Source organism: Dipodomys merriami, unplaced genomic scaffold (genome assembly GCF_024711535.1).
Source record: "Dipodomys merriami isolate MVZ:Mamm:240054 unplaced genomic scaffold, mDipMer1.0.p SCAF_314, whole genome shotgun sequence".
NCBI classification, from domain to species: Eukaryota; Metazoa; Chordata; class Mammalia; order Rodentia; family Heteromyidae; genus Dipodomys; species Dipodomys merriami.
In genome coordinates, this window is record NW_027204649.1 from 1,145,545 (window position 1) to 1,157,558 (window position 12,014).

Consider the following 12,014-nt stretch of genomic DNA (forward strand, 5'->3'; position numbering starts at 1 on the left):
CAATCTGATTGATTCTGGCGCCTTCCATAACAGAGAACCTTGCACATGACTTCATTGTTCTAAGCTTGCAACTCTTCAAATAAAGCTAGCAAAACATATTTTTCAGGACTGCTGTTGAATATTAACATGACTGTCAGTGAAATGCCTACCAAAGGACTCAGCACATAACATATGCTCCACAAACACTCACATCTGTCCCTGGAGACTTAGCACATCCCAGACACCAAGCCACAAGCTTTACAAGAGAAGCCCCTGGATCCTCACATCAACTCCATTTGACAGACAAGGAATAAAGCAAGCACACCGTGACACTGGATCCTCACATCAACTCCACTGACAGACAAGGAATGAAGCAAGCACACTGTGACACTGGATCCTCACATCAACTCCACTGACAGACAAGGAATAAAGCAAGCACACCGTGACACTGGATCCTCACATCAACTCCACTGACAGACAAGGAATAAAGCGAGCACACCGTGACACTGGATCCTCACATCAACTCCACTGACAGACAAGGAATAAAGCAAGCACACTGTGACACTGGATCCTCACATCAGCTCCATTTGACAGACAAGGAATAAAGCAAGCACAATGTGACACTGGATCCTCACATCAACTCCACTGACAGACAAGGAATAAAGCGAGCACACTGTGACACTGGATCCTCACATCAACTCCACTGACAGACAAGGAATAAAGCGAGCACACTGTGACACTGGATCCTCACATCAACTCCACTGACAGACAAGGAATAAAGCGAGCACACCGTGACACTGGATCCTCACATCAACTCCACTGACAGACAAGGAATAAAGCGAGCACACCGTGACACTGGATCCTCACATCAACTCCACTGACAGACAAGGAATAAAGCGAGCACACCGTGACACTGGATCCTCACATCAACTGCACTGACAGACAAGGAATAAAGCAAGCACACTGTGACACTGGATCCTCACATCAGCTCCATTTGACAGACAAGGAATAAAGCAAGCACAATGTGACACTGGATCCTCACATCAACTCCACTGACAGACAAGGAATAAAGCGAGCACACCGTGACACTGGATCCTCACATCAACTCCACTGACAGACAAGGAATAAAGCGAGCACACCGTGACACTGGATCCTCACATCAACTGCACTGACAGACAAGGAATAAAGCAAGCACACTGTGACACTGGATCCTCACATCAGCTCCATTTGACAGACAAGGAATAAAGCAAGCACAATGTGACACTGGATCCTCACATCAACTCCACTGACAGACAAGGAATAAAGCGAGCACACCGTGACACTGGCACCAGGTCAACAGCAGTCCCACTTCACTGACTAGAGGGGAACCAGAACTGAGACCCAGTCTGAGATGTCCCGCCTTAGCCTTCCTGCCTGCACAGCCTGCTGAAACCTTCTCTGTGCTCACTGAGGTCTGCACTCCCTGCTGGCTGCCCAGGAGGAGGGCTCGTAACCTCCGTTGGGAACACTCAAGGTGGCCACTACTGAGGAATGGGATGGGCTGGGTGTCATTGCAGGAAGAACAAAGAATCAAGCATCACAAAACAACAGTGAACATGGAAGATCTTCCAGTGCTTTGGGTTTTTATTTTGTTTTTTGGTCAGTCATGGGGCTTGAACTCTGGGCTTGGGCGCTGTCCCTCAGCTCTTCTACTCAAGGCGAGCACTCTACCTCTTGAGCCACAGCGCCACTTCCAGTTTTCTAGTGGTTTATTGGAGATAAGAGTCTCACGGGCTTTCCTGCCCAGGCTGGCTTTGAACCACGATCCTCAGATCTCAGCCTCCTGAGTAGCTAGGATTACAGGTGTGAGCCACCAGAGCCCGGCTCAGTGTTTAGTTTTGTTGTTTGTTTTTTGGTGCTTACACTCAGGGTCAGGACACCCTATCTTAGCTTTTTCTGCTTAGGGTTGGTACTGTACCACTTGATCCTTGCTCCCCTTCCTGCTTTTTGCTGGTTAGTTGGAAATAAGAGTCTCATACACTTTTTCTGTGCAGGCTGACTTTGAACTGTGATCCTCAGATCTCAGCCTCTTGAGTGGCTAGGATTATAGGCAGGAATTACAGCACCCAATACCTTTCAATATTAAGTTTAAATGTTAATGGTCTCAACTTGCCAGTCAAAAGATGTAGAACAGCAACAAGCATCTAAAGTCTGGGAGACTTGTGTCTGATTAGCCAGCAGAAAAAGCCAGAAATGGTACTATTGCTCAAGTGGTAGAGTGCTAGCCTTGAGCAAAAGAAGGTCAGGGACAGCACCCAGGCCCTGAGTTCAAGCGCCAGGATGGACAAAAGGAAAAAAAAAAAAAAAAGTAGCCATAGAACATGGCCATGAAACCTGGGCACTGGTGGCTCATGCGTGTAATCCTAGCTATTCAGAAGACTGAGATCTGAGCATCACAGTTCAAATCCAGCCCAGCAGGAAAGGTGGTGAGACTCTTATTTCCAGTAAGCCACTAGAAAACCAGAAGTGGTGCTGTGGCTCAAGTGGTAGAGCACTGGTCTTGAGCTGAAGAGCTGAGGGACAGCGCCCAGGCCCAGAGTTCAGGCCTCACAACTGACAAAAAAAAATAAAAAATAAAAAAACCCACAAAAAGTAACGACTGGAAGGTTCCAGAACATGAATACCAACAGACTGATGGGAAGTGCCAGCTCACTCAGGAAGAGGAAGCGACAGACGAACCACATCCATGTGCAAGCTGTCCTCCGCATCCCTGGGGCACAGCCCCAGGATTCCTGAGAAGACCAAAACCTGGTCTACTCAGGTCCCTTAGGAATACTGGCATCGCTGGACAGGATGCTGAGTGTGCCATAGCTGTGCATGCAGGACGGAGGGAGAAACGGGAGGAGGGAAGGCGTGACACCGTCCAAACAGAAATGTACTCTTTACCAGACTTGTGTAACTGTACATCGCCTTTATAATAACAACTTAATTTTTTTTTTGCTAGTCATGGGGCCTGGGCGCTGTCCCTCAGATCTTCAGCTCAAGGCTAGTGCTTAACCACTTGAGCCACAGCGCCACTTCTGGCTTTTTCTGCTTGTGTGGTGCTATGGAATAGAACCCAGGGCCTCATGCATGCACAGCAAGCACTCTACCACTGGGCCATCTTCGCAGCCCCCCAATTTAAAAAATTTTAAATAAAACTGGCATAGAATCTGCATATAACACATTCTACCATATACCCAATTCATCCCTGGGTTAATTATAATATCTAATACAATGAAAATAGTTGTTATACAGTATTGTTTAAGGAATGACAGGAAAACCATATGCGTATGTTCACTACAGATGAAAACAGTTTTCCAAATATTTTCAACCAGTGACTGATGAAAACCATGTATGTGGTAAGTACAGAAATGGAAGGCCAACTAAATCTTAAGACGTACAAATTTACTGTGTATAATATGTATATAGTAAAATGTACATACTCATCTGCATTTAACTGAAGGTCTAATATGTATCTAGGTAGCTATATTATGCATATCTATACACGATAACGCCTTCGATGTTTCTGTTTGTTCATTTGTTGGTGGGATGGGGACTGAAGCCAGCACTGAGGTTGCACCCAGCCCTCTGTTTCTCAGATAGCTCTCATAGACGGCAGCAGCTGTGACCCAGCACCAGGGTCTGGCACAAAGACTCAAGGGGGAAAAAGAAGTGATCCATGGTAAGACTGACCAGGGAGAAAGAAATGTGTTGCCTGCAATTATACATTTGTTCTTCCTTCCTTTATTTTAATTTCTGAAACCCCTCCTATTGTCATTTTGTAACTTGCTGAGAAGCAAGACACAGACCAGTCTTTCTAAGGAAGAAAATTAGTAGCAGATGCAAGCTTATTTTCAATGGCATAAGACCAAATTTCCTGGACTTAAACACTCTGTTCCCTCAGTGTTCTCTGGCTCCATCAAGATACAGCTGTAGACTCTCACTATAATTCATAAACTAAAAATAGATCCAAAAACTTACAGTAAAAAACCACAGTTCCCACTGTATTGTTTGCTTTTTATCATACAATGAGCAAAAGGTTTGAATACAGATGTTTTCTGAACACGATGTTTTAGACTACAATTTTTATAAAATAAAAATTATCTGCAGAGGATACACTGGAGTATCAGCAAGTCTTTTACTACAATTGGCTCTGGTTCAAAGTTGAATAAAGAAGGCATAGAATGTCAATTCTAGCAGAACACATTGGGATGGTGGTCTGAATGTATCACTAGTAACAATTCTGGCTAAGGTATTTGCAGCCAAATATAATAACTTCTAGTATAGAAAATGTTGGGGGTTTTTTTTTGTGTGTGTGTGCTATACAGAATCCTTCTCAGGGTAAAAATGGGATGTTGTCACCCAACCCCACACCAAGAAATCTTCTGGAAAAAGGGAAGGAAAAAAATTGGAAAGTTCCAGTCCTAGCTGTGGAACACCTGCAGGACTTCAGGCAAACCTGCCCTTGGCTGCAATTTCTCTTTTCTTTTTTCTTTTTTTTTTTTGCAGAGAGAAACAACCAGTACTATTTATTTGGAAGTCTGTGCCATGGTGGGTACAAATTATATTCTCTGCTCTGTGGGACCAAAACCAAACAGAATAAAAACCAACAAACAAAAATCCCCCAAGTTCCAAAAAGCAGCAAGAAGGAATGCAGGAAGTCTTACAGAACATAGTGATCCAGAGGGGCCATGGACGTGGCACTCCTGTCTTCAATGCACATCCCACTCTGCTATCTACTGCATGGTTCCCACCAACTCAACTGACTGGACAGGAACTTAGGAATGAATAGCCAGGCCACTTAATCATTTCCCTGCCTCTATGCGACTTCCCTGTCCCTTCATAAACTCCTCCAGGATTGAAGTCTGTTTCCTCTAGAAGGAAGAGCTGTTAGCCATGGGGAAAGGTGTGACTCAGGATTTCCAGAACTGATCTTGCATCCCTTGAAGCCTTGCTGTGTGCAGGGACACAGCACGGAGGTGGGCATGAAGTCATTGGCTGCAATTTCTTCTTTTGTAAAACAGTTCAGTGTGCCGAGGCCTAAAATAACTGGAAGCCCAACACTGCCACTTTTCACATTCTGGCCTTTCTCAGCCCCTGGCCTGGTCCCAGGAGTGGCTCCCAAGGGCAATCACAATGACCTGGGTTCAAAGCTGCTGCATTTAACAGCTTGTATAACCCAAAAAGTCACTCATCCTTCCCAGGGCTCAGTTTCCTCATCTGTAGCATACCTGAAGAGATACCTGTATCTTGAAGGTTTGTTTGGAGGATTAAAAGAAACAACGTACATACAGATAATGTATCCAAAAGAGTGCTTGGCTCATAGTAATTACTCAGTTAGTGTTGGCAGCTTTGACTATCCCAGGCTGGCCTGAACTAGGACCAGAGGAGAAATATCAGGCGCAAACTTGCAAGCCACTTGAAGGATAAACTTAGTCATGAGATCAACAGCTCTGGGACTGTCACTAACAGTGCTCATGAGATGGTAGCTCAGCCAGTTCTGGTTTTAAAGACTAGTGTGTGACTGTGACCAGGCCTCAGGGGCCCAGACAATCAAGTACCCCGGCATGCCTGTGGCCCCTCTTCACTGGCAGCTAAGCCTTCGGCTGTGTTTCTACCTGTCTCAGTTTCTGCATTCCAAAAATAATAACCATGTTCCCCGACACTGGATTAAAAAAGACAAGGACAATTACATCATGGCTTATGAAGTGAAATCTTGGAAATACTTTGATAGTTCTTTTGCATCTACCTTAAATCTTTACTTCTTTTGCTTGGGGTCTTTCTTCCTCTTCTTCTTCCATTACTACTGTCTGGAACTGAAGGAAGAAAAGTAAGGACTGTGGCCACATTCAACTACAGCCTGATATGGAAGTAATGTTTTATTCTTACATAGCCACTCCTCCTTATTTATGAATCAACTGCAGTGGCTTTTGGGCTACATGAACAGAGTTGAGTAGTTATTGCCTCAAAGCCTGAAATATTGACTACCTGGTCTGCAACAGAAAGATTGCTGATCGTGGCACAGAACACAGCGAGTTCACAGATTGCCTATTACCATTTCGTTGAATATGTGGCAATCACCACTTCAGTCAACGTTGAGCAAGTGTTTGTTGAATGCTCTCAGTAGCAGATACAGGGCCACGCTCTGGAAAGGCAAAGCTGGACTACAATGGTGCAGATGACAGACTGGCCCTGTCTTTGGTATGTGCACAGGACAGGGGAAGACAGGACATGATTACACAGTCGCCTTTCCCAATGCGATGGGTCTATACAGAGGGGGAACACAGGTGTGAGGAATATGTAAGGGGAAGATCTAATAGATCTTAGGAAGCCTACCCCAAACAACTGACCTTTAAGTTGAGGTCTTAAGTAGACTTTCTGGCTCTGCACTGTCAGGGCAAAAGGCAGCTCCCTGACACTACCTGAAATGCAAATGGATGAAATGCAAACATTCTCAGTCTGTATACACTTAACTCTATCCACTTATCTAGCTATGTACTGCAAAAGAAAAATGTGAACTATAAAAAAGCTGGATGTTGCCAGGCGCTGGTGGCTCACGCCTGTAATCCTAGCTACTCAGGAGGCTGAGATCTGAGGATCGCGGTTCAAAGTCAGCCCGGGCAGGAGAGACTGTGAGACTCCTATCTCCAATAAACCACCAGAAAACCGGAAGTGGCGCTGTAGCTCAAGTGGTAGAGCGCTCGCCTTGAGCTGAAGAGCTGAGGGACAGCGCCCAGGCCCAGAGTTCAAGCCCCACGACCGACAAAAAAAAAAAAAGCTGGATGTTTAACCTTGAAATAGTAATTCTAAGCAAAACACATTTTAACGTAAATGAAGACCGTAACCCACGTTCACTTGCTTGACAGCAGACATCAACACCCGAAAAGCCAGCTCCATACTTCATGCGTGGAAAATCAAGAGTCCATAGTGAGTGTCCTTCCCTTTCACACTGGGTGAGCACACACCGATGCCCTGTGGACGGAGGGCGCCTGGCTGCCATGCAGGGGACCTGCTGCCCGCCAATGCTGACCAAGAGGGCTCAGGCGCCTCGCCTCACCCGCTCCGCCCACCCCCAGCTCAGGCGCCTCCCGGCTGGGGCCCAGTCCTATAAAACATCTTAAAGCTGCACAGTCCTGGGAATGGTAGTGGTCAGCCTAAAGGAAAGAGGCTAATGGAGGCAAGACAGCTTCCCAGGGGGCGGCAGCTCCCGGCTGCGGCTCCGGGCTGCGCCGCTCACCGTCAGTACCTGGCTGGTCACTGGCAGATCTTGCACATGTCAGAGCCAACACCACCTCCAGCACAATCACAACAAGGTAAGAGGAAGGAATCTCTGAGGCTGCAGATGGGCTGGAGGTGACACTCAACCCGTGAAGCTGTAGAAGAACAAAACGTGTGGAGAGCCAGGCCTGCGCAGGGAACAGGCAAGCAAACACAAAGCAGGAGGAAGGTCTAGGCCTCCTCCTCGGCGGGAGCTACGCTGCCTTCCCCCTTGGCGAGTCTGGTGGGGCAGGAAAGCCAACCAAGCAGGCCTGCAGACGGGGCCCGAACACCTTAGGAACACCTTAGGGAGGGCAGAAAAAAGCCGCTTCCTTTCCAAAGCAGACTCCACTCACGAAGATGCTGTACGGTTGTCTAAGATCTTAACGCACACCCATTTACAAAGTCCTCAGAACTGTGCAGAATTTGGAAAATAATTCATATAAATTGTAAATTTTTGTAAACAAAGTCTTTTTTTTTTTTTTTTTTTTTGGCGGTTGTGGGGCTTGAACTCTGGGCCTGGGCGCTTGTCCCTCAGCTCTTCAGCTCAAGGCGAGCGCTCTACCACTTGAGCTACAGCGCCACTTCCTGTAAACAAAGTCTTTAAGTAACTCCATATAGAGGGATTCTTTTAGTCTAGGCCCTTCTCTATTTCATATTAAGACTTCATACATTTATAAACTGTGACTTTATAAAAGAAGAAAGGAATCAAGGGAACATAAAATGGATGAAGTTAATATCAAGTAGTTGCAGGTAGACTACTGTTTTGGGGGTGTCTATTTCTTTTGTTTGTTTGTTTGAGACAGGGTCTCACTAAGTAGTCCAGGCTGGCTTTGAACTTGGAAGACTCCAGAGGGTGACAGATGTGCACCACCATATCCAGTATTACTTCCTTTTTAATTTCCTCCATCATGAGGTTTCAACTCAGGGCTAGGCAGGGTCTCTGCACTCTGTCTGTTCAAGGCTCGAGCCACAGCACCACTTCCAGGTTTTTTTGTAAATTGGAGATAAGGGTCTCAGGGCCTTTCCTGTCTGGACTGGCTTCAAATCGTGATCTCAGCCTCAAGTGTAGCTCATGCCCTCCTGTGCCACCAGCATTCAACATTACTTTTCTTAATGAAAAAAGATTTTCTCAAGTGTCATTCTACTTAGAAAAAAAGTGGGGGTGGTGGAAGAAAAAGGACCAAAGTAAAAAGAAAAAAAGAAATTTGAATAGTTTTAAACTGTTTCTAAATAATTTTCCCTCATGTCTTGAGACGCCCTGCCTAGATTCCATTACATCACATAACAATACTGAGATATCCCTAAACACTTGAAAAATGCTTCTGGTCTTTCTTGTCTATGCCATTGAAATAGAGTGGAGCATGTCTGCACAGAACACACCATTCCTTATAAAGTGGGAAGGGCCTTGTTGCCTAATTATGGAAATTACAACTTTGAGCCAGAAGGTAGTCTTCAGGAATGTGCCTGAGCTCATACAATATTAAACCCTAGAATTCCATCAGCACCAGCCTGGTCCAGAATAAATAGGGCCATCAGATGCAAGGGACTGACTAATGTACCCTAACAAGGGGGCAGGATGGCCGCAGAGCACAGAGCAAGCAGCACTGTCAGTGACGGCTAGCGATGAGATGGCCAGAAAAGCAAGTAGCTTCATATGAATCTGCAAGACTATGAAAAACATCCCCAACAAAACCCCAAACAGTATTAATGTTCACTCGCCAACAAGATTTTTTAATCAAGTGGGGGGTTAAAAATTAAAATTGAATCATGAAGAAACTAAAAGAATCAAAGGAAATTAAACCCTCCCAACAGTACTGACAATCAGAAACTTTGCCAATTATTTTCCAGTCATTAGCAGGTAGGGTGTGGAACCTATGCATCAAAGTGCCACTCTATAACATGACATGCTCTGGAAGCCACATCTGTGCTGCCGACCTCAGAAATCCATCAAGAAAAAATGGAATGCTGTAGGTTGAGAACCCAGTTGTCATGGTTCTCTTTAGTACTTTCATACCAGTCACTGTTCCCCTCAGCAACTGGATCAACATCTTTGTGAATAGTAGGCAGAATTTTTTTTCACTGTTCCTGGCTGAAATGAGTTCAGCAGCTTCTGGGAATGAGAAATGACACACCAAGATAGACAGTGTGGGGCTGGGAATGTGGCTTAGTGGTAGAGTGCTCGCCTAGCATGTATGAAGCCCTGGGTTCCATTCCTCAGTACCACACGAGTAGAAAAAAGCTAGAAGTGGCACTGTGGCTCAAGTGATAGAGCACTAGCCTTGAGCAAAAAGCAGCTCAGGGACAGTGCCCAGGCCCTCAGTTCAAGTCTAAGGACTGGCAAAAAATAAAAAAATACGATAGTGCAATGATTTCTGTGGATTACATGCTGCGAAAGAGGCAGCTAATCCAGACTTCTTCCTCAACCTTCCAGCCAATCAGAGTTCTTCCTCAACCTTCCAGCCAATTCAGAGTTCCCCAACCTGCCAACCAATCCAGAGTTCTTCCTCAACCTGCCAGCCAATCCAGAGTTCTTCCCCAACCTGCCAGCCAATCAGAGTTCTTCCCCAACCTGCCAGCCAATCCAGAGTTCCCCAACCTGCCAGCCAATCAGAGTTCTTCCTCAGCCGGACACAAGTCCAGACCTCACCATTGGCCTCTTTTGCTTTCTCGAAGAAAAGAAGTTATGACCCATTAAAACAGTGAGTGTCAGGAAGCAGCATTTCTATTGGTGTTGCTACTCCTTGGACAAATTATAGCGAGACAGAGAGGAATTGTAGATTAGAAGGACAGAGGACACAGCAGACTGTATGCTAAATTACCACACAAAAAGCAATTGCCATCAGTCCCACTGATAACTGCTAGGATTCTTTCCCCCAGCCACCACTAACTTGGGGGTATATGGAGAGACTCACTCTGAGAAGCAAAATGCCCCTCTGCAACCATGTCTTCATGCTCCTCGTATTCCCTGCTAGACAGCTGCCTGTTGGCCGTCTCCAGTCGATCTGTGAACAAAGAGAAGATAATTAAAAGACTTATATATGAGTTTAAGCAAGGAGTCTTAAATAAAGTAGTCTACAAGCACTGAGTACGAAGGGACACTCAGGAGGGAGCCCCAAAGTGAACTATTCTTGGGGAAGATCAATAAATGAATTCTAAAGAAGAGCTAAAGAAAGGCCTGAGATGCCACCTGTGCCCCTGTGCACCAGCAATGCTGGACAGGCTGAGACCACCTCACTGCTTCTGAACCCTAAACCTCCACTTTGAAATCCTCTCATAGACGCGCAATCTTCATAACCTCTAACCAAGCCCTACTCCAACTTTGACCAATAGCCCTAGATTTCATACAGTAACTACTACCTGAAAACAAAATTAATAAAAGTAACAAATTAATTCCCAGGTCAGAATGACTAATGGATGAAGACTATATAGTGAGTTCTAAATTCACTCAAACCACTTGGCATATCTTTATTTATTCAATTAAATGATGCAGCTCAGCAAGTATTTATTCGATATGTGACAGCCAACAGAAAAAGGCTTAGGTCCTAACTAGTGGGGACTACTTATACATTGAGTGCTGGAATGTATGAGGCAGCTGGAAAATGGCTTGCTAACTGAAAGAGAGGCTGGGCGCCGGTGGCTCACACCTGTCATCCTTGCTACTCAGGAGGCTGAGATATGAAGCTCGCAGTTCAAAGCCAGCCCTGGCAAGAAATTCCATGATACTCTTATCTCCAATAAACCACTCAGAAGACCTGAAGTGGCGCTGTGGCTCAAGTGGTAGAGCACTGGCCTTGAGCTGAAGAGTACAGGGACAGTGCCCAAGCCCAGAGTTCAAGCCCCACAACCGATCCTCCCCCCCCAAAAAAAGAGAGAGGTAAGAATTCATGGGTTGTATTATCACGTATCTTGGAAAGAAGTAGGCTGGAAGTAAAGCACATAGAATTGATGTGGAGATGTAATTAAGCAATCCATGAAAAGAAATAAAAAAACAAAAGTTCTGTTTTACTCGGCAATGAGTAACATGCACAAAATCAAAATGATGTGATAGTTGCTTGACCCCAAATCTGAGCATGATCTTGGGACAATATAAGAGAAAAAGTAATATAAACGAAGATATGACAAATAACTGCTTGAGGAAAAACACTGCTAGTAATAAAGTCACTGCTCTGGAGAATTGTAAGGAGTAGAGCAGGGCCGCTAGGGTTCTCATAAGGTGTAAAAGACTTCAACAATCACATGTATTCCCGCATGCATTCTATTGAAAGCGGAGAACCATGAAGGCCCCTACCAGAAGGGAAAAGCTGAGAAAAGTGCTTACCTCTTAGAATGAACAACTGAGGTTATAAAGAGAAACAGAAAACTATTGTTTTTAAGTCCTTCAGAAGCGTCGAATTAAATAATTTTCATGTTATTAACAGAAAGATGCAGTGGCTTTTACCTTTCGAGGAGGTATGGGTCTTCTATCTTTCCTGAAGGGTGAGCATATGTCTAGCTTTATCCTCTACATTAGCTCTAGCAAGTGAGACTCTGGCTCCCAAAGAATTCTACCAGGTGACTCAGCCTCATCTGGAAAGGCAAGTGCATCCAACACTGGTCTCTAACGTTCCTAGTCAGACAATGGTGAGTCACATTCGCACACAGACTCTCTTCCGTCCATATCCTCCCGCCTCGGCCACTTCAAAAGCTCCTTGCTGCAATGTCAATAAATAAGGCAGAAGAGAACAGCTCTGCTGTTTTAGCACCTCCACTTTCTC

At 45.2% G+C, this 12,014-nt stretch overlaps 1 protein-coding gene across 5 annotated transcripts in view; it reads right to left on the reverse strand.

Moving 5' to 3' along the window:
• The window catches only part of LOC138841312 (angiomotin-like protein 1), a 54,755-nt gene that overhangs the window by 16,341 nt on the left and 26,400 nt on the right, over positions 1-12,014 (reverse strand). For all 5 annotated transcript variants that reach the window (XM_070041994.1, XM_070041992.1, XM_070041995.1 and 2 more), the window contains one exon: positions 10,173-10,262. In XM_070041994.1, coding sequence (XP_069898095.1) covers positions 10,173-10,262 — 90 coding nt within the window. The remainder of the gene's footprint in view (positions 1-10,172; positions 10,263-12,014) is intronic.